A 20,896-nucleotide genomic window follows, 5' to 3' on the forward strand; every position below is an offset into this window, starting at 1 on the left:
CAACTCCTTAGTTATGGCATTTGGGGCTACAGTTTGCGCATTTCACTTCATCTCTTACCTCTCACTGAACTTGCTCTGACTGCTTCAGAATAGTTGTTAAGATGTCTATAATAACTTGAGAGTTTTGGTGAGTTAGCTTTGATAGATGCATACCTGTGAGTGAGACATTTCCTTCACTGGCTACCTCTTAACTGAAGAGGTATTTTCATGAAATGCAAATCTGACCATATTATGCTATTGCTCAAAGCAATTCAGTGGCTCATTCTTGCCTTTAAGCTAAGGGCCAAACCAAATATCTATGATTTGCGGTCTCCTTTGACTTTTGTCAACTTGCATGAAGATTTAAACTGATCCTTAGTTTACTCATCCGTAAATATGAGTTTTGATATTTTGTTGGTTGGGGTTAGATGAATTATGTCTGTGTAGAAGGGATCTGTATAAGATAATTTCAGGTGACCTGGCTAGTCCTACCAAAGTGAATGTTATGATTATTTTTGTTCTCTCCACAACTTCCATTTTGATGCTCTTTATTTTTCTAAGAATCCTTAAACTTGAGGTGTTTATCTTTTGTATCACTTTTAATTTCAACTAGATAATCTCTACTAAAACATTAATGCATAACCAAGATAGAAGTCTTAATAGGTATCAACTCACACAGAGATGTTTGTACTTTAAAATGAGACTCATTAAAAAGAAAAAAAATAGATTCACTGACTGACTGCATAACTAAACCAATATATGAAGCTGCAACAGCAGAATGGCAGGCAAGGGCTTGGTATTTTGAACAGAGTAGCTAGTAATATATATATGTAAGAAGATTACACAGTTGTCTGTCTTGGGGACTTTTCACCAGTGAAGTTAACTGGCATTGGAGATTTCTTTGTGGGAAGGTTTTCAATTTCAGATTCAATTTCTTTTCATGTTAACAGGTCCCCTCCCCACAATGTATCAGGATGTGTAATATATGTACTCTTTTCCGTTCCTTATATTGGTAGTTTGTGACTTCCCTTCTTTAGTTATTCTTGCTAGATACCGTGTCAATTTCATTAGTCTTTCCAGTAGTCAGCATTTGGCATTGTGGGTTTTTCTCTTTTGTATATTTGTTTGCCAATTCATTGATGTCTGTTCTTGATTTTTCCCCTTTGATTTTAACTTTTTATTTAATTTGTTATTTTTCTAACTTTTTGAGATGGAAATATAAGCTCACTGATTTTTTTAATTCCTCCTTTTTTTGTACTATATACATTTAAGGCTATAAATTTCCCTTGAGTACCGCTTTTCCCATGAGTGCAGTACTCCCACAAGTATTGATAGTTTATATTTTCATTATCATTCAGTTAAGAATATTTTCTAAATTCCGTTATGATTCCTTCTAAAATCATTTGAACTTCACTAAATAGTTAAAGAAGAAAAATAAAACCAGTCTTGCTACAAACTTCTCATAAAATAGAAAAACAGAGGAGGAATCATTTCCCAATTTGTTTCAAGCCATTTTAATCTTACTACTAAATTGACAAGGTTGTCTTAAGAAACGAAGTTATAGGTCAATTTTTTTATGAATATAAATGCAAAAATTGAATCAGTATAGTAACACATCATATCTAGTGATATACAAAAGTATTATGACCTAGTTGGCTTTATTTTAGGAATGCAAACTTGGACTAGAATTGGATTTTACAAATGAAAAACTTGGATTAAAATTAGGAAATCAGTCAGGGGGATTTACTATTATAACAGTTAAGAGGGAAATCTGGTCACTTCAGTAGGTGCAGAAAAAATATTTGATAAAATTCAACACTTACTCATGATAAAAAATCTTGTCAAAATAGAAATAGTACAAATTCAGTATTTGACAATGGTGACTGGTTAGGTAAAGTGTGATTTATTTAAGGATTTTTGAAGGCATGAGGAAATGATTGTGATTTGATAAATGAATAAAGAATTACAGTATGGTTATTTTCATCTTTACAGGGAAAACAGACCAGTGTAAAATATACAAAAATGTAAATAGTAGTTATTTCTGGAGGTTGAGAAATTATGGATTTTTACAATTATACTCTTTTGCATTTTAAAATAATTGTAAAATGTGCATTTGTTAATTTTGTAACCATGAATAACAACAGAGGATATTTTATAATTAAAATTTTTAATCAGAAGTACCACTACATAAAAATATTTAAACATGGCTTCCTCTTGTGAATTGCAAACCTATTAAAGTGTGAAATGAAATAGCAGTTTTAAGGAGCCTAAACTAAGGTAACTTTGATAATAAAATAAGAAAGAAACATTGTGATGTTGCAAAATATCAAATTAATTTGGTTTGTGCATATGAGGCCAAGAACTTTTTATCTGGACTAGATATAAAATGAATAATGAGAGTCTTAAGTTCTTCATAAATCTGGTGTAAATGCAGATAATATGTCTATAAGTAGTCCAAAAGTTGATACTTGTTCATGTTTGTGATCTTTACCCAAATTTTTAAGTGACGATTTACAAAAACTGAGTTTTCTGATAGTCATTGATTACTGGTTTATGTTGTAATGATAATTTTAAAAAATATTCACTGATTTTTAAATATCAGGAGTTGATTACATTTTTCTTTTATACATTTTTACAGATGGTAGTAAAAACTTTTATGGATATGGATCAGGACTCCGAAGATGAAAAACAGCAGTATCTCCCACTAGCCTTGCATCTTGCATCTGAATTTTTCCTCAGGAATCCCAATAAAGATGTGCGTCTCCTTGTAGCATGTTGTTTGGCTGACATCTTTCGAATCTATGCCCCAGAAGCTCCATATACTTCCCATGATAAACTTAAGGTAAATATAATCTGTACAAAATTGGTTTACTTTTATAGTTTATCTTACCCTTAGGAACATAGCTCTCATATTATTCATCTTATCATCATAAGATTATATCATAAGTTGCAAAACAAACTAATCATTCATTCAGTTACTTTTCATTGAATATCCACAAAAATGACTGGTATTTTTATGATGCGTTCAAAGGTACAGGTCAAAGCTAGTCCCTGTCTGCTCATATTTAACCTCAAGGGTAACCCATCTCACAAAGCCCAGATAACTGAATTGAAGGGATAAATAATGTATTAATAACACCTTTTAAAACAATAGCGTAACAGAATTTACACATTCAAATGAATATTTTCCCCTGCAGGTTATTCTACATGCAAAACTGTATGCTCATCTTGGTGGATTTCCTTTGTTTAAATACTTGAGGAGCTCCTGTTTTGGATTAATCTTGAACTGATTTCATATTTTGAATAATTTTGTTCTTGGCAAATTGTAATCCTTTGGATTGCTTTCTTTTAAATCGTTCTAAAGTGAGTTTGTCCCATATTAGTATTATTTTGGGTTAAAACTTCTAAAGAAAGCTTATTAAGAAATGAAACACTATCATCATGAAAAGTAAAACCTTTGGACCAGTCTATTACTGCTTTTGTTCCACACAACTTTGAAGTCACACATCAAATTCAAAACTAGATACTGAAAATTACTATTTACATGTAGGAAAATAGTACTGGAAAGAGTCATGTCCAGGTCCTCAAAATGAAAATAATTGTTTGCCATGATGAAGGATAAAGATGGTAAAATGGAAGTTATGTAGTAGAAGAAGGGTAACAAGCTATAGAACTTATGGTTTTGTCAGAATGAGAAAGCCTAAAGATCTGTGGCAGTAATAATCTTTATTTTTGCTTCTAAAGGATAGAATTTTATATGATTTGCTCTTTCCAAGTTATTTTGAATAATAGACTAGGCCAGTCCCAAGTCATTTGGCTAAAGGAGAATTTCTTTTATTGTAGTTTATACTGGAGAAAGCATATATATATATGTATATGTGTATATATATATATGTATATGTGTATATATATATATATATGCAACATACAAATATATACATATGTTGTGAAAGAATAATAATTATTTGTGCCTAAATTAATATATTTTATCATTTTTTTAACAGGACATATTTTTGTTTATTACCAGACAATTAAAAGGTTTGGAGGATACAAAGAGTCCGCAGTTCAATAGATACTTTTATTTATTAGAGGTAAAAAAAATTTTTTATTTAAAAAGTATCACCCTGTTTCATGTAGTAAAAAATTCTTAATAGTAACTACTTTATAATGTAAAATGAATCTTTTTGTTTTTGTTTTACAAAGCCCACTTGATAATATATATCATATATATATATATACACACACACATACATATATATACACACACACACATATATATACATATGTGTGTGTGTGTGTGTGTGTGTATATATATATATATATATATATATAGATGGTTTTTTGTTTTTTTCTCCTCATCTCCTGAAAAGATAAAGTATATTCCATTGGAAAAACTATTACATTATTTGAGACTTTATTTTCATTCTTCTATTTTTATTCTTTTTCTAAAGGGATTAAGTTGAATTGACTTTATTTTCATTCTTCTGTTTTTATTCTTTTTCTATTTTTATTATTTTTTTAAAGGGATTAAGTTGAATTAATTTTCACGGCTCCTTACTATTTTGTATGTATACATGTCTACCAGTCTCGAACAATATAGTATTTTTCTATTAGAAAAGGTTGATGCTAACAGATATATGTCTTTTTAAAGGTCAGAGGACGTGACTGCTTTAACAACTAATTTTGTATGTTGGACTTTTATAAGCTTTAAATAGATTTCTAATCCTGAAATTTAATTTTATTAATGAATTTTCTTTTGTGTAACTAGTCTGTGTGTATAAATAATAATTTTTATTTATTTATTTAAGAATTTAGCTTGGGTTAAATCATATAACATCTGCTTTGAATTGGAAGATTGCAATGAAATTTTTATTCAACTTTTTAGAACTCTCTTCTCAGTGATCAAGTAAGTTATTTTTGAACATTTCTGTTTGTCTCTTTTCTTGCTGTGTATATTGAAGTAACATGTACTATGCATATATACTAAAATATTTTAGTTATAAGGAAATGTTTTCCTTAGATGTCTTAACCATGAAAAGGAAAATAAATAGAAATTTTATTATCTGAAAGCTGCCTTTCCCTTTGTACTACCATTTTAAATTATGGTATCAATTATATTGGTTGACTGTTGTAAAGCAAATGGTATGAGACCTTATATAAAGAAGTACTAAATTCTGAGGTGGAAATTATAAGTATTGTAAGTACTATCAGTGAGTGCCGAGAGGCATACCGATAATAGCTTAGCTATTAAGCACACTAACTTGGATATCAATCTTCTCATTTTAGAGCTAGAAAAAAATCTTGAAGCTTTGCTCTCTCCTTATAGAAGTAGGGAAGCTAATGCACAGAGGAGTGTGGTGGCTTGCCTAAGGACAAATTGCTGAACAGGAGAGCCCAAACTGATTTCAGTCCAGTGTTTTATTTTTGTGTTTTGTATGGTAAACCAACCACTGTTATGAAATGTGTTCTACAGGATTACATTATATACAAACATAATACATCTCACATAAATTTTAAATTTTCTAGTAGCCACATTAAGAAGAAACAAATGAAATTTATTTAAATAATATATTTATCCCACTAGCTCCAAAACATCACTATGTGAACATGTAGCTCTATCCATACTTCAAGTATTCAATAGCCAAATGGCTGTTGGGTAATGGTTTCCATATTGGACAGCACATTTCTAGAGTTTTCTATATATATTTTTATGGATACTATATCGTCTTTTTCTTTGATAAAATGGTAGGAAGAGAGTTTATTTTGGAATAAAGAGGAAAGGACTGGACCTATGTAGTCTAGAGATAGAAGTTTATAAAAGATTGCATGAGAAAAAGTTTCCTATGGCAATTAACTGGAGGCCTTTAAATAAATGATACAATACATAAACCTTACCTTTTGTATTAGTTAACTTTTACTGCATAACGAAACAATGCAAAACTTGGTCGCTTTAAAACAACTACCATTTTGTTTAGCTTGTGATTCTGCCTGGCAGTCTTTTTTGTCTGGGCAGGACTTGTACTTATATTTGCAGTCAGTTGGCAGGGCATCTGGCAGTTGCTGAGGTAATAGGAGAACTAGGTCAGGTGTCTGTCTCTGATCATCCAGCAGGCTAGCCCAGGCCTCTTCATATGCTGACTGGGTTTCAAAAGTAGCAAGCCCCACTGCACAAGTACTTTTTAAACCTCTCCTGATTTCATGTTTACTTATGCTTCATTGGCCAAGCAAGGTACACAGGCAAGCCCAGATTTAAATGGTGGTTAGACAAACTCCATCTCTTGAGGGGAGTAGCAGCATTTTAAAGGCATGTGCATACAGAGATGGGAAAAATTTGTGGTCACTGTTTGCATTTTACTTGTTTTGAAACTTTGAAAAATTAAAATCACCAACAAAATAAAAAAACTCCTGAAATTGTCATCATTCTGCCCCTTTTGCAAACTTACCTATCCACTTAAGTCCCACTCTGCATTTCTACTTCTTTCCTCTCACAATTATTTATATATACACACTGTGCATCTTTCTTTGATCCTATTAATATTTTTATTTCCTGAATCTAAATCTGTTTATTATTGACCTAATTATCTAATTAAAGTAATTCATAATGAGGTATTGGTAAATAAAAGACTTGCCTTTTGAAAGAGGAGCTTATTGATTTGTATTTAATCACACGTATACCTGGTGTTCTTTACCATATATATGGTGTTTCTTTACTTTTTGTGTAGATGAAGATTTCCATTTGGTGTTGTTTCTCTTCAGTCCCAGACTTCCTTTAACATTTCCTATAGTTCAGGTTTGCTGCTGATAGAATTCTTTCAGTTTTTGTATGTCTGAAAAAGTCTTTATTCCACCTTCATTTTTGAAAGTTATTTTCATGGTAAGAGTTCTAGGTTGATCAGCTTTTTTCTTTTTTTTTCTCTTTTAGTACTTTAAAAAATGTTGTTCCTTCTTTTTCTAATTCACAATGTTTCTAATGAGAAGTTTTTCCATTTTTAATCTTTGTTCCTCTGTACATAATTATCTTTTATTACTCAGTTTTAAGATTTTTCTCTTTATTATGTTTGAATCCTAATTGTGTAGGGACTTAATTCATATTAAAGGCCATTGTTTTTATACAACAGTATCTTCTAGCTATGTAATAGTCAACAGAGGGAGAAAGTAAATAGAGCAGGTAAAATTTCTTTGCCATTATTGGCACAGGTCCCTCAAGTGAAAATCCTTATATATGTGAGATAGTTGCTAATTTTCTTTTTGTAAGCCTGAATTTTTTTCTTCTTTTTTTTTTTTTTTTTTTTTTTTTTTTTAGCAATAGCCACAATAAGAAGGTACAAATGCACATGCTAGACTTGATGAGTTCTATCATCATGGAAGGTGATGGAGTTACTCAAGAATTATTGGACTCCATTCTTATTAACCTCATTCCTGCACATAAGGTCTGTATGTATGAAAATATATAAAGGTTAATAAAGGTAGTACTACACGTGAAATATAATTGTTTTTCCACCATTTGTGATCTCACATAATTATTCCTACTATCATTCTCCAGCCCCCAAATAAAACAGAGTAACACACATTAGTCTTGTAGCAATTACTGTTTTTTTAAAGATACATTGGTTAACATTATATTGTGGAGATTTTTCATTCAATTAAGTGCTACCTATTTTCTGGAAAACTGAAAATTTTTCACATTCGCCAGTCATATCTAATCTGGGAATTGCAAGGAGTTAGAGTACTATCTTGGTTAGTTTTTTTAAAGAAAATGTATTTTCTCTTTTGTAACATAAATATGGAACATAGGAATTTGGATTTGTTCTCAGAACCCATACTCTTCTTTTTTCTTAAGCACTTTGAGAAAAAGACTTGAGCAGAAATGGGAACTATAGTTAATGTTAACCATAGTTACTAATATTTGTTAATTGACTGTTACTAACATTAGTGTTACTAGGGAAAGGGTAATTCAAAGCTCAAAGCTGTATATTTCTCCTCGTTTCCTTTCTCTATTTCTGCAAGGTCCTCCTAAGGAACTGAAAGATATAGCTTCTCACAAGCTCCTGGCCTATCCCACTATTGATATTTACCCTCCTGTTCTTTTCCTTGTAATGGTTCAGTCACCTATTATCAGATATTAGATATAATTAATTAAAATTCTTCCTCTCTACTCTCTGACTCTCTAAACATTATTTGCAGTTTATTAATTTAAATAAATCTGTGGTCAAAATTTTGAGAGTGTGGAAATAGTATATGTCAGGCAAAATAAGAGGAAAAGCTTTTGAGAGGAATAGATAGTGTATTTGGTGTTTACTCCAGTTACAGAGTATTTTTGTAAGTACAAAATATACCTCCCTCCCCTTTTTCTTTTTTTCTTTTTTTTTTAAGGAGGGCGCAGCTCACAGTGGCCTGTGCTGGCATTGAACTGGCAACCTTGGTGTTATCAGCACTACACTCTGACCAATTGAGCTAACCGGCCACCCCCAAAATAAACCCTTTTAAGAAATAGAAAGTTTGCCTTAATTTTGAGCTAATCTTTTGCCAATGGAATAAAAGCCTGGAGCAAGGGACAGAAAGCTGCTTACGGCCTAAATCTGGCCCACTGCCGATTTATGTAAACAAAGTTTTATTTGAACACAGTCATGCTTATGGGTTTTTATTTTGTCTATGACTGCTTTTCACACTATAGCGGCAGAGTTGTGTGGTTGCAGAACTGACCATATGACTCACAAAGCCTAAAATGTTTACCATCTGGCTCTTTGCATCAAAAGTTTGCTGACTACTAACCTAGAGTATAGAGTTTCTTAGTTTCTTTTTGGAAGAGGTGCAAAATGATGGTGACTGAATCTCACTTTGGTCCTAAACTTCAAAGTATAGAGATGTGAACTGGTACTCTTTAAAACAAGAATTCCATTTTCAATAAGTTTTAAACAAATTAAATATGTATCTTTTCTACAGTCTTTCTTTGACCCTTTAATATGTTGCAGTGCATTGGGACTCTTGAAGAGTGAACACAGTATTCACATTTCAAAAATATAATTGATTGACAGTTTTACTTGGAAACTTTCCAGGTATACTCTTCCTCAGAGCACACATTGATTAGACAATGAAATACTGAGGTCGTGCCTTAGAGAGGGGTTTGTGTATATTTATTTAGGGTACATGGGTGTAATTGCCACTTCAAATTGGTTAACAAACAAAACCAAAAAGCCTTAGGTCAATTTTGAGTTTAGTAAAATTAAACTTGATATAGGGTTGGACTTTTGGCCAACTAACTGTGTAATGCATTTTAGTTTTTGATTGATAGTGGTGCTATTTCCAAATTCGCATTTAAGACCATTTGACTAAAAGGTATCGGGAAAAACCTTTAATGGGATTCCATTGTGTTTTTTGCTTCAGATTTTGTAGATTTGAAGACTGTAGAGTTCTAACGGTGCTAGCTCATAAATTCACTTAATCATTTGTAACTTTGCATATTTTTATTGTGTTCCAGAATTTAAATAAGCAGTCCTTTGACCTTGCAAAAGTCCTATTGAAAAGAACAGTCCAGACTATTGAGGCATGCATTGCCAATGTATGTATTTCTGCTTATATTTATTCTGTAATTATGTAATCCTTCATCCATGTACAAATTTATTAGAGCCTTTCACATGTAGATTTATGTAGCCTGTGAACAGTTTTATCGATTTAGAGCAAATACATAGAACTGATATGTTCAAATGTGACCAAGTGCCACATAACTTTATAAGCTTTACTGACATTATTTTTAAATGGCACAAGGTGGGGGATGTTATTTTATGAAAACTTGTCTGCAGCTCTTCTAGCCTTTATATTTTTGTTTATCTTTTTATCTCCTGGACATGCTAATCTCTTTCACTTTCTCCTTTCATCTTTATCTTTGGCTCTGTATCTATCTATATTTTCCTCTTCATGTCTCTAGGTCATTCTTTTGAAAACTTTTTTTCCCTCCTTCTTAAATAGTTGTCATATAGTAATAAAAATACTTATTTTTACTTTGTTGAGAAGTTTTTTTTCACACTGAAAAAAATCAATAAAGTACTTTGGAAAAAATTAGTTATAATTCTATCAATGTAGCAATTTGCTCATGCTCATGCCTATTTTTTCACATACTCTAATAAAATTTTGAATTTTCTTCATATTGTATATATCCATATTTGATATTTTTATTTATAATATGAATGACTATAAATGTTCCTTTGAATTGACATATACCCATAATTTATCCAACCATTTCCCTGCTGCCTTGTAGGAAAATATTTAGATTTTTATCATTGTTCTCCTTTAATAATTATCTTTGTGAATGTAACCCAAGTGAGAGTATATTAATTTGAATGGTAATGAATTATTAGTATTATTTATATTACTAAATTAATACTTAGACATGGTTAAAAAAAAGTTTTCTCAACTAGTACAAAAGAGTATACAGTGAAAAATGTCTCTCTTCCACCCCAAATACCCAATCCTCAGTTCTCAAAAATATCACCAATAGATTTTCATATATTCTTCCAGAATTAGTGTTCTATCCTTAATCATGTGTATCTATTTTTAAATTTTGTTAAAACCATTTTCTTTATTCTTTTCAAGGTCAGCATAGTAAATTTGAATATTTTCTAACTCTTAATGTATGTTGCTTTTCAAAAGAAATATATCATTTGATGATACTACCAGAAAAATACATGCTTGTATCAGTTGCATACAACTGCCTCTTTAGCATTTTTAAATTTAATATTTTTTTCTAAGTTGTATGTGTTTTGGCAGGGAGTGGAGGTATCATTTAATTTGCACTCTTTATATTCTCTTTGTTTCTTCCTGGCATTCTTTTAAATTATCAGTTAGCTTTTGTATCATCACCTTTTCCTGCTCTTTATCCTGAGTCAAAATGTATTTGACTTTCTCGGAGTATTAAAAAAAAAAAAAAAAAAAAACAACTCATCCCCACCTTTAAATACTCTTTGTTATTAAAGTCATGGAAAAATTGGTCAGACTTAAATTAAAAAAGGTCACAACTTTAAAAATTTTCTCTGCTATAAGAAAATTTCTCTATAAAATTCTCTATGATGAATTACAAACTATCTAAATTGTTTCATTTTAATGAAAGTTAAGTTTCCTAGAAATGTCACCCTAATTTGGAAGAAAGCTAACTGTCCATTCTTTCTTTCCTTTTTCCTCCATGTGGCATTCGTAATTTGATATTTAAAGGTTTATTTCATCTGTTTTGGTGACCATGGTATTAATAACTGAAATAGACCTATTCTGTGTCATCTCTTCAGTTATGTATGTAATGCCTAATTATATTGTTTTTTTAACATGTTTATTAAAAAAACCTATCCAAGTTTTTTAATGAAATGGATATTTTATTTTGTTTTAATATCTCCTATAGTTTTTCAATCAAGTTCTGGTGCTGGGAAGATCGTCAGTAAGTGATTTGTCAGAACATGTATTTGATCTGATTCAGGAACTTTTTGCTATAGATCCTCATTTATTATTATCTGTCATGCCGCAGCTTGAATTCAAACTGAAGGTAGGACTGACTATAATTTTTAAGCCCTTTAAGCTTTAAAACTATATGTCACATAGTTTCTCTTAACTGTAAAAGAAAAAAATGTGAGTTCAGTTTATATTTTTATATCTGTAGTTAAGGTATATAGTTAGGAGCAACATTACAATTTTTATTTTTGAGATGACAAACTTAAGGTGAAATATTTTGCCCAGTTATACAGGTAAAACAGATTTGGGATTAGAACTTTGATTTCTAGACTCTTAAAACATGTATAGATAGTTAAGAATTGTTCGAACTGTCTTTTATTATTAGGTTGGTGCAAAAGTAATTGCGGGTTTTGCAATTATTTTTAACCTTTTAAACTGCAATTACTTTTGCACCAACCTTATACAAGCATTTGTTATTTAGTATAAAGGATATTGTACCAGGCTTCTAAGAAACACTGTTGTGTGGAAAATATTATATGGAAAACAAGGTTTTATTTGTTTATTAAGAGTTTGTTTTAACAACAGCCTAAAGATGTTTCCATGCAAATTATTTCTAGGCATTAAAATAGTTTCTCCCAGTCTATACATAGAGACTGAATGTGAAAAGTGAAGCTCTTTATCCTTAAACAAGACTGCCGTGATAGATGGTGAGAAGGATTTAGCACCTAGTAGATTTCCATGTGTGGACTTAATGTAAACTGAAGGAAGCTAAGCCATAGTGGTGGTTCATACCCCATTTTATACCCCATTCTTCTGTAGATTCATTTATCTAAAGCAGAAGTTGCTACCAAGCTGAACCCAGCCCCCAAACAGGTTTTATTTGATTTTATTTTAAAATTTCATACAAAGCCTTTTCTCTTTTTAGTTACTAACATTGAATGAATGAAAAAAATTAAAAATCACATTTTATTTAAAAGTTCAGATGTATGCAATTTCTTTTTTTAAGACAAAATGACAAAATGATTTGACAAAATGCCTAGAACCTTCTCTTCATTGATATAATTTGATTTCATAGATGTACTTTAACAGTACGTGAATTCCTTTATAGATTTTTTAATTCCTTGTTTTAAAAAAATTAACCCTGTAGTCAGTGTTATTTCTGACTCTAGTCTATTTTAGTACTACACACACATGCACACACGTGCACACAGACACACACACACACACACACACACACACACCACAAGGCCATTGATTTTTATGTTTTTCTGTGTTCCTAGATAAATTCATGCCCTTTTTAAACTTTATACTGAACTAATGCTGTGTCTAAAAAAAAGTTATAATAGAATATTTTGTTATTATTTTAGAACAGGTGCCCACTACCTGTGTTCTTATTTGCTCCTGACTACAACGTTAGCCTGTACCAGTATTACTTTGCTCATCACGAATGAAGAAACTGAGATTCAGAGTAGTTTAGGTACTATCTATATACTGAGGGTGCCAAAAAAATGTGTACACATTTTTAGAAAGGGAAAAACTGTATTAAAATTGTAATAATATATACCAATAACAAAAGATGAATACAAGCCATGTGTATGCATTTTGGGGGCACCCCTGGTATAATTAGGGTGCCCCTTTTTGAGTCACCAGTATATGCTAAGCAGATACCCTAGGAAGCTTCTTTGACTGAATTATATAGCTACAGCTTTTCATAGTTAAGAGTCCTAGGTTGCAATTCCTTTGATTTTACTCTATATTGTGCCACTGTATGCAATTGTATGCACTGTCCACTGCATAGGTCTACGGAGTGCTATTCTCATGGTTCCAGGGGTACCCTGGAGTTGTGCTACTTAGCAGCCTTGGGTATATTTATCAGGAAATTTTGCCACGTTTTACATTTAAGATTATTTTCATGCCACACAGAGAGTGAGAGACTGACATTTACATTTATTCCCCAAATTTAAAAACATTATAAAACAGTCATAATTGCTTTATTTTTGGTTAAGTAGAAATTTTCATACAGAATTGTTCTGAATCAGTTACTCTGTAATTAGAAATAATAATAGAGTTAGTTACCTTTCCTAGCAAGGATTAAAGAGAAATAAAAACTAAGTTGCTTTTTGGATTTCTTTTAGGAAGTCATTGGTAAACTGTTGATGCAGAATTTCTCATTTTTACTCACTCTTTTAATTATGAAGATACATATGAATATGTATTTGTATTCAAACAGTATATTATGTAACATCTCAATGAGATAATTTTACACTTTGGGATAGATTAATAGTACATATTAACTGTACATCAGAGACACCAAATTATTTTTGCACCAAAATAAATTACCATCACTGTAATCCCATTCCTACCTCATTCAAGGAATATATTTTAAATTTTAAAAAGATGAGTTAGTTCTCACAGTTTTATTTCAGTAGTTAAATATGTAGATGTGAAATGTCACCTCATTTGAAATAATCACTAAGTTACTAAAGTAGTCACTTGCAAGTAGAATAAAATTTCCCCTTATTTTCTAGTGTTTGACATTTAAGGGATAAATTGATTTCTTTAAAAAATTAAATCACATTGGCCAGTCAATTGTGCTTAGTGAAAGCCAGCACTAATCTGCATTGTTATCACATCGCTTGAGAAAAAATTTGCCAAAGAAAGTCATTTTGTGATAATGCGTTAAAGCTTGACAGTTTTCATTTTTACATCTCTTTGATAAATTGCCTATTTTACCCACAAAACTTCTATTCCTGAATGTTAAGATATTCATAAGGAAAAGACTATATACTCCATGGTCTTTATTTTTTTTTTAACTTACTATCTTTTCTCATGAATATTTGTTTATTGAATTTTTGGTATTGCTTGGGACTTTGTATTTGAACATTTAAAAAATTAGTAATTGCTTTTAGTTATTGCCCTTATTTTCCTAGTAAATGAATATGTGATTTTAAATAAGTTTCACACACCATATAGTTTCAGAATAACTTAATTTATATTAAGATGTGACATCACTAGTGAAATTGAAAGAGAATTTTCATAGCATATATTGATTCAGGTTAAGAAACTAGGAGGTTCTTGTCAAAAAACAACTTTAAGTTTTGCTTTTTTGTAGTGTTCAATTCGCTTTACCCTGTAGATCCTCATAAGATTCTTGTTATATTAAAATGAGTTTTCCTGAATTATGGCATTCTTCTGTGCCTTGCTGCCACGCAGTAGGGGATCCTTCACATAACATCACGTGTCGCAAAACCTTAATTGATATGAGTTTATGTTGGAGCTCAAATTACAGGAAAGAGTCCTTGTAAAGAAGGCTATTAAGATGGGAATTTTTTCCAGCTTCATCTCTCACAGAATTGTTTATAGGAGTCTTAGGAAATATTAGAATTGAATGATTATCTTCATGTTTCTGTGTAGATTACAAACAAGCAGTAAAGTAGGCATAAATGAGCATGTTGGGAGGATGTTATTAATAGCAAAGAACCGGAAGATCTCACATGAATCAAGTCGATGTCTACATAGTAAAAAAGAGCATAATGATATTTTCAAGTTCTCATCATTATAAACAGAAATATGAAATTGAAGTTTTTCGAGGAGGTTCCATTATATTTTCTGTGATTTGATTAAACCTCAGAGTTCATACATTTTCTCTTTTCCCTTAGAGCAATGATGGAGAAGAGCGATTAGCTGTTGTTCGACTTTTAGCTAAATTGTTTGGTTCTAAAGATTCTGATTTGGCAACACAGAATCGTCCTCTTTGGCAGTGTTTTCTTGGACGGTAAGAGAACATAACATTCTATGGATTCTTTTACACTTTAGAGGCCAGTCAATATGGTCCACTTGATTAAAACCACACATACCAAAACTTTAATTGATATGTATTTGTTTTTTTAGTATCTGTGTTGCTGTCTTTCTTGAAGAATAAATTATAGAACAAATTTTTATGAAGATAGCTTATTGTTTACCCACATAACACTTTTAATCTTTTTAGTGCTAAAATAGTGTCATAATAAATAGAATAAATAGGCAACATCTAAGACTGTTCATCTTAAGATTTTTAAGTAAATCATGACACTGAAGACATAATGATCCAATCCACACCGTTTTTCAGTCCAGCAATTTATTCATTTACTTATGCTTATGTTTTAGGTCTGTAGCTTATCTAATTGAATGATGCCTGTTTTGAACTAATTTGGTATTTATTATATGATTTTGAAATTGAAAACATCATTCTTCACTTGAATAGTTTTTTTAACGTTCCTTCTCAAGAACTTAGAATTATTATGTTCTGTCAACTTGATGATAAGTTCGAAAACCTATGAAATTTATTAAATTCCCCTTGCATTTCCTGTATATATTTCTTTGCTTCAAACAGTGACTAAAAAGTTGATTTTTTTATTAGTATTCTGGAGAACATTGGAGATTCATCATTGTTTAATTCAACTGATTCAGAAAATGAGCTCAGAAATTTTCTTAAATTTGATGCAATACTCCTTGTAATGATTTTAGGTTAGATATTAAAATATAACAAATCTGAGAAATTTTGGACACTGACATAATGATATCTTAAGTTACTTTGTCAAAACAGGCCATTTTGAGGGTCTTAATAGGAATAAGTACTGTTTGAATAATTAAACTTGAATTCATAAGAATTTAGAAAAGAAGCAACTGTACTTGTCAGTATATAGAGGAGTGATTCTGTCCTTGTGATTGACATCAGTATTTATAGCAAAACATTTAAGAAGTGCAAGAGTCCATTTTTACCTGGGTTACTTGTGAAAACTAAATCCACCATAAGAGGCTTTTTACATTCATAATTTTACATTCACTGCTATCTCCAGCAATGGGTCTCTGATACATTGAAACAAAGAAGTATTAACAGTGTTATCTGTTTTATTGTACTATTTTCCTTAATTTAGCAGTAAGCATTTTAATACTGTGTAATTTAATTGATCATAAATGGCAATGTTTTCATTTTTCTCTGGCAGTTAGAAAATTATAAATCTTAAATGCAAGATTTCATTAAAATATGATTATCTCTGGATAAGAAAGTAGGAGGCCATTATTAAATAAGTTTAATTGGTTTTATGTGATCACTTCAAAAATAAAAATATTTCCTGCTATTTAAAATCACATTATTTATAATTGATAAATATGTTTTTTAAATTGCCGGATAATTTTAACTTTGAAAGTTGCTCAACTTATCCTTATTGTATATGCAATTTGGAATTCATTTTTGATGGTTCATATTTATTTAATTCTTACAATATATTATACCTTTAAAAGAGCATTTCAATACAAGTTGGTCCTGGCCCTATAAAACTTTGTTATGAGGCAGTATGATACAGGCATTTCATGCACTCATCTTTGACCTTCTGGATCTGCCTCATAAGTGATTTGCCTTCTACCTTGTGTCCCCCTAGTATTTTCCTCCTATAAAATGTTTTCAAGTAGATTTTGTGTGTTTCAAATATTTTTTGTTTGTACTGTAGCACAATTTTAAGCTCTTAAATTTTTGACTCTACAAAGTAGACTTTTTTGTGTTTTAGCATGGTAAACAAATTTTGTTTTCAAAATGTTTTTGTGAAATTATTTGTCTTTTTATTTTATATTCTTCCTTCAGAACATACTTACTGTCATTATAATAATCAACACAGTTTCTAATCAGTAACTGTTTATAGGCGTTTACATAATGTTAGATATATGTACCTTATTAGAAAATAATTATTTTGCCTTACAACTAATATTTAGCGATCTTTTTAAATGTAGATTTAATGACATTCATGTTCCTGTGAGATTAGAAAGTGTGAAATTTGCCAGTCACTGTTTAATGAATCACCCAGATTTAGCAAAGGATCTCACAGGTAAGCTAGCTGGTTTATATTACAAATATGCAAGTCATCACACAAATGTATTATAGATGTGGCCTTTGACCTTAACTTCAGTTTCTGACTAAGTTTTAACTCTGGTACTATTTCAGGTCTATATTTGTCATAGACTAGTAAATGATTTCACATTTTTATAATAAAATTAAAATTGAAATCTTTATATTGTAATCCTTGGAAATTTTTGGAAATTATAGTTTGAGGACATAGGCTCTTATAATATTGGATTTGTCACAAACCGTTATACCTATGTGATAATTAAATATAGTAACATCTGATAATAAGTGGGAAAGTGACTTATCTTCTGGACTAGACTAGAATTTCTCATTCTTCAATGGAACACAGAGCATTTTAACCTACTTATTTGTTAGCAGCAAATAAATGGCTTCTATCAAAATACTGTTGACCAAAAAAAAGGAAATACCATCTCTTTTGTTTAGATTTTGTTTGTATTGTAATTATTTAGGAATTTTTTTATAGGTCATAGAAATCTTACTCTGTATTTTATATTGTATAATGTGCAGATAGATACCTATTATCAAACTTGCTATAAGCATATTCTTTTCTTTTAATTTGTATTATAACTTGAATTCTAATCTTTTTAATCAGATACTGCATTGTGATTTGACTTTTCCAGAATAGTTGATGTAAAATACATTATTTACTAAGATGTGACTTTGCAGTAATAGAGTAATAGTATGGTATAGTTTATTTTGTAATTATATAGGGTTTTGCCACCTCAAAAATAAAATTATTTTAATTCATGCCACATTTTACAAACTTTGTTTCAGTATGGACAAAAGGTTAAAGCGTTAGTCCGTTCTGAACATAATTATCATAGCAAAATAACATTTTTTTCTCTTAATTACAGAATTAAGTTTTTTTCTCTTATTACAGAATATTTGAAAGTTAGATCACATGATCCAGAAGAAGCTATTCGTCATGATGTCATTGTTACCATAATCACAGCTGCCAAAAGAGACCTTGCCTTAGTAAATGATCAGCTACTTGGTTTTGTAAGGGAAAGAACACTGGATAAAAGGGTAAACTCTGAGGAATTTTATTTTTTTGTAATTTACTGCATTTAAATTGTTTGCTAAGTGCAATAGACACTATTCTCTTACATTTAAAGCTTTTCTGTATGAAAATCAAATGAATACAATACCAAATAAAGAGCTAATAATTTGTATGTTTTAATTATTGTATCTTTAAAAATGAATACATTGGATTCTATAGGTTTTCAGATCTTGGGCATGAGTTTGTTTTCTAGCTTATGTTAAAAAGAACGGCTGAATTGAAATTTTATTTTACCTTTTCCCTTACATGATGTGTTTCAAAAGATTAGTGATTGATCACCTATATTTATTATTTATATTTAGCATTTTCAAAAGTGACTGTCCTGTATAACTTAGGTGGATCTGTCATTCGTTAAACTAGAAGAATGTCATACTTTCTATGATGGTGATGTTTTCATATCGCTTTGCCAATCTAAGGGCAGAAATGATGGTTTATGTTTAGTTCCTTTTTTGTGCAATTTGCTCCATGTGGATGCAGTAAAAATGTGGGTTGATAAGGAAAAGTAGTACCCAGAACAGCAATTGCAGTTGCTAAGGAATATTGTTATCCATAGGCAAGAGATAGACATGCAAGGCAGGTGATTAGACATACTATTAATACTTATTAACATCTTGAACATAGGTTGCCTTTGTACTGAGCTATTTTATTTGAGGCATAATTGAAAATTTGCTGTCCTCCCAAAACCAGTGTAGTTTAGCTATTATTTCAGGGTAGAAAAGCAGTATCTCTGTTACGAAATAAAACGAGGTATTCTTTAAGTGCTTACTTTTAAAATAGTCATAGGAGGCCATTAGGTAAAGTGGACACTGACTTGTTTAACTGTGTCAATAATTCTGAATTTGAAGAATTTTTCCCCTTGGCTTTAATTTAAATGAAATACTTTCACTAGTTAATTGGTAACTGGCCCACCTCACTGCTCACACACAATGGTTTAAGGTATTGCCATTTGTGTTATTTCCTCCTTTTATAAACATTTCACTCCTACGTCTATCAGTGTTTGTTTATATAATAGTTTTAGAAAGAGTGAATAAATGAATCTTCCTGAGACTCATGATAATATGGACCTAACAGCACCTACTGGACATTTTAGGACCTGGATTTTGGTGTAATAAATTAGATGATCTTGGGTTGGGTATAGGTTTTCTGAAATTTGTTTTCTCCTTTATAAACTATAGGGACAGGACTTAATCTTAGAATTCCTTGCTTAAATTCTTTGGTTTTTTTTGTAAGAAATGTCAAAAGGCATCTGTTACCTGTTGTATGGGAACGGAGTTTCATTCTGTCCACTAAATAGTCTATAAATGAAAAAATGATACAAAAATTTTATCAGTGAGTATTAACCTAAGTAAACCAAAGATAATATAAATATGCTCAGATTTATTATTGAGACAAATATCTTTTTTGGGTTTTATTTTTATTACATCTCGTCATCATGGTTCTAACTCGAGGTTTTTATAGTCTTCTTTTATTTCTACCCTCCTCCCACCACCTTTCTTTCCTCCTAGTAAACCATCCCAATCTCTAGAAGTCTCAGAGTTTTTCACTAACTAGGACGTGGCTCAGTAAATCATTTACCCTTTTAATCTACAAAGTAAGAAAGTTTATTTAAGATGATCACTAAGATTCTTTCCAACTTAGTAATTCTAGAACCTTGGTACTAAGTTTTGCTCTTATTCTGAGTTAATATCAAAAGGGATGTAACTAGTATAAAACTTTGCAGATGATAGGGTTTTTGTTTACAGAGTTAATTACACACTTTCTTTTACCTTTTAATCACTTCTAAAACTTGACCAAATTTTTTTTAGAATCGAATGAAATTGCCATAAGATGTACTGTTGCTTGGCTTTGAGGGAAATAAAAAATCAGCAGATAAGATTTAATGGTATTTGCATTGGATAATTTCTAAAGTAGCCTGATTTTAAAGTGGGAACATATTAAAAGTTATTGGTGAAGCTATTTGTCTGCCTCTTATGAAAATAACTATTGTGCCAGTTTTTGTACACTTAAGAGTGATTGTACAACCTAGTAAAGAATTGGCAATTTTTGCAAATTGATATATCAAGTTTGGTATCTAGCTCACCCAGTAAACTTTATACTTTCTAGTGGCGAGTAAGAAAAGAAGCTATGATGGGTCTGGCGCAGCTTTACAAGAAATACTGTCTTCATGGTGAAGCAGGAAAGGAAGCTGCAGAGAAAGTCAGCTGGATAAAGGACAAACTTTTGCATATTTATTATCAGAATAGCATCGATGACAAGTGAGTAATATGTGGGTAGATTGGTTGAATATAAAAATGCTTTACTTTTTTAAAAAATATAACTTCTTAATTTTTAATTTATTTCTAAGCCTAGTAATCACTTTTTGTATATTCATACATACTATGTTTAAAAAAGATTCTAGCCAAGATTATAAAGCAGCATGGGCTTTGAAGTCTAGACTAGAGACCAAACGTTCAATTCTGCCCCTTATTAGGTATGTGTTCTTGCACATCTGACAATTTCTGTGCACCTCAGTTTTATCTAAAAAG

General features: G+C 30.7%; 1 protein-coding gene across 3 annotated transcripts in view; it reads left to right on the top strand.

The window, feature by feature from the left end:
- The window catches only part of PDS5A (PDS5 cohesin associated factor A), a 110,250-nt gene that overhangs the window by 23,642 nt on the left and 65,712 nt on the right, over positions 1-20,896 (top strand). For all 3 annotated transcript variants that reach the window (XM_033105776.1, XM_033105777.1, XM_033105779.1), the window contains 10 exons: positions 2,618-2,821; positions 3,984-4,070; positions 4,788-4,885; positions 7,283-7,409; positions 9,458-9,538; positions 11,366-11,506; positions 15,072-15,187; positions 17,179-17,273; positions 18,192-18,337; positions 20,475-20,626. In XM_033105776.1, the coding sequence (XP_032961667.1) occupies positions 2,618-2,821; positions 3,984-4,070; positions 4,788-4,885; positions 7,283-7,409; positions 9,458-9,538; positions 11,366-11,506; positions 15,072-15,187; positions 17,179-17,273; positions 18,192-18,337; positions 20,475-20,626 (1,247 nt within the window). The remainder of the gene's footprint in view (positions 1-2,617; positions 2,822-3,983; positions 4,071-4,787; positions 4,886-7,282; positions 7,410-9,457; positions 9,539-11,365; positions 11,507-15,071; positions 15,188-17,178; positions 17,274-18,191; positions 18,338-20,474; positions 20,627-20,896) is intronic.

This window comes from Rhinolophus ferrumequinum, chromosome 5 (genome assembly GCF_004115265.2).
Source record: "Rhinolophus ferrumequinum isolate MPI-CBG mRhiFer1 chromosome 5, mRhiFer1_v1.p, whole genome shotgun sequence".
NCBI lineage: Eukaryota > Metazoa > Chordata > Mammalia > Chiroptera > Rhinolophidae > Rhinolophus > Rhinolophus ferrumequinum.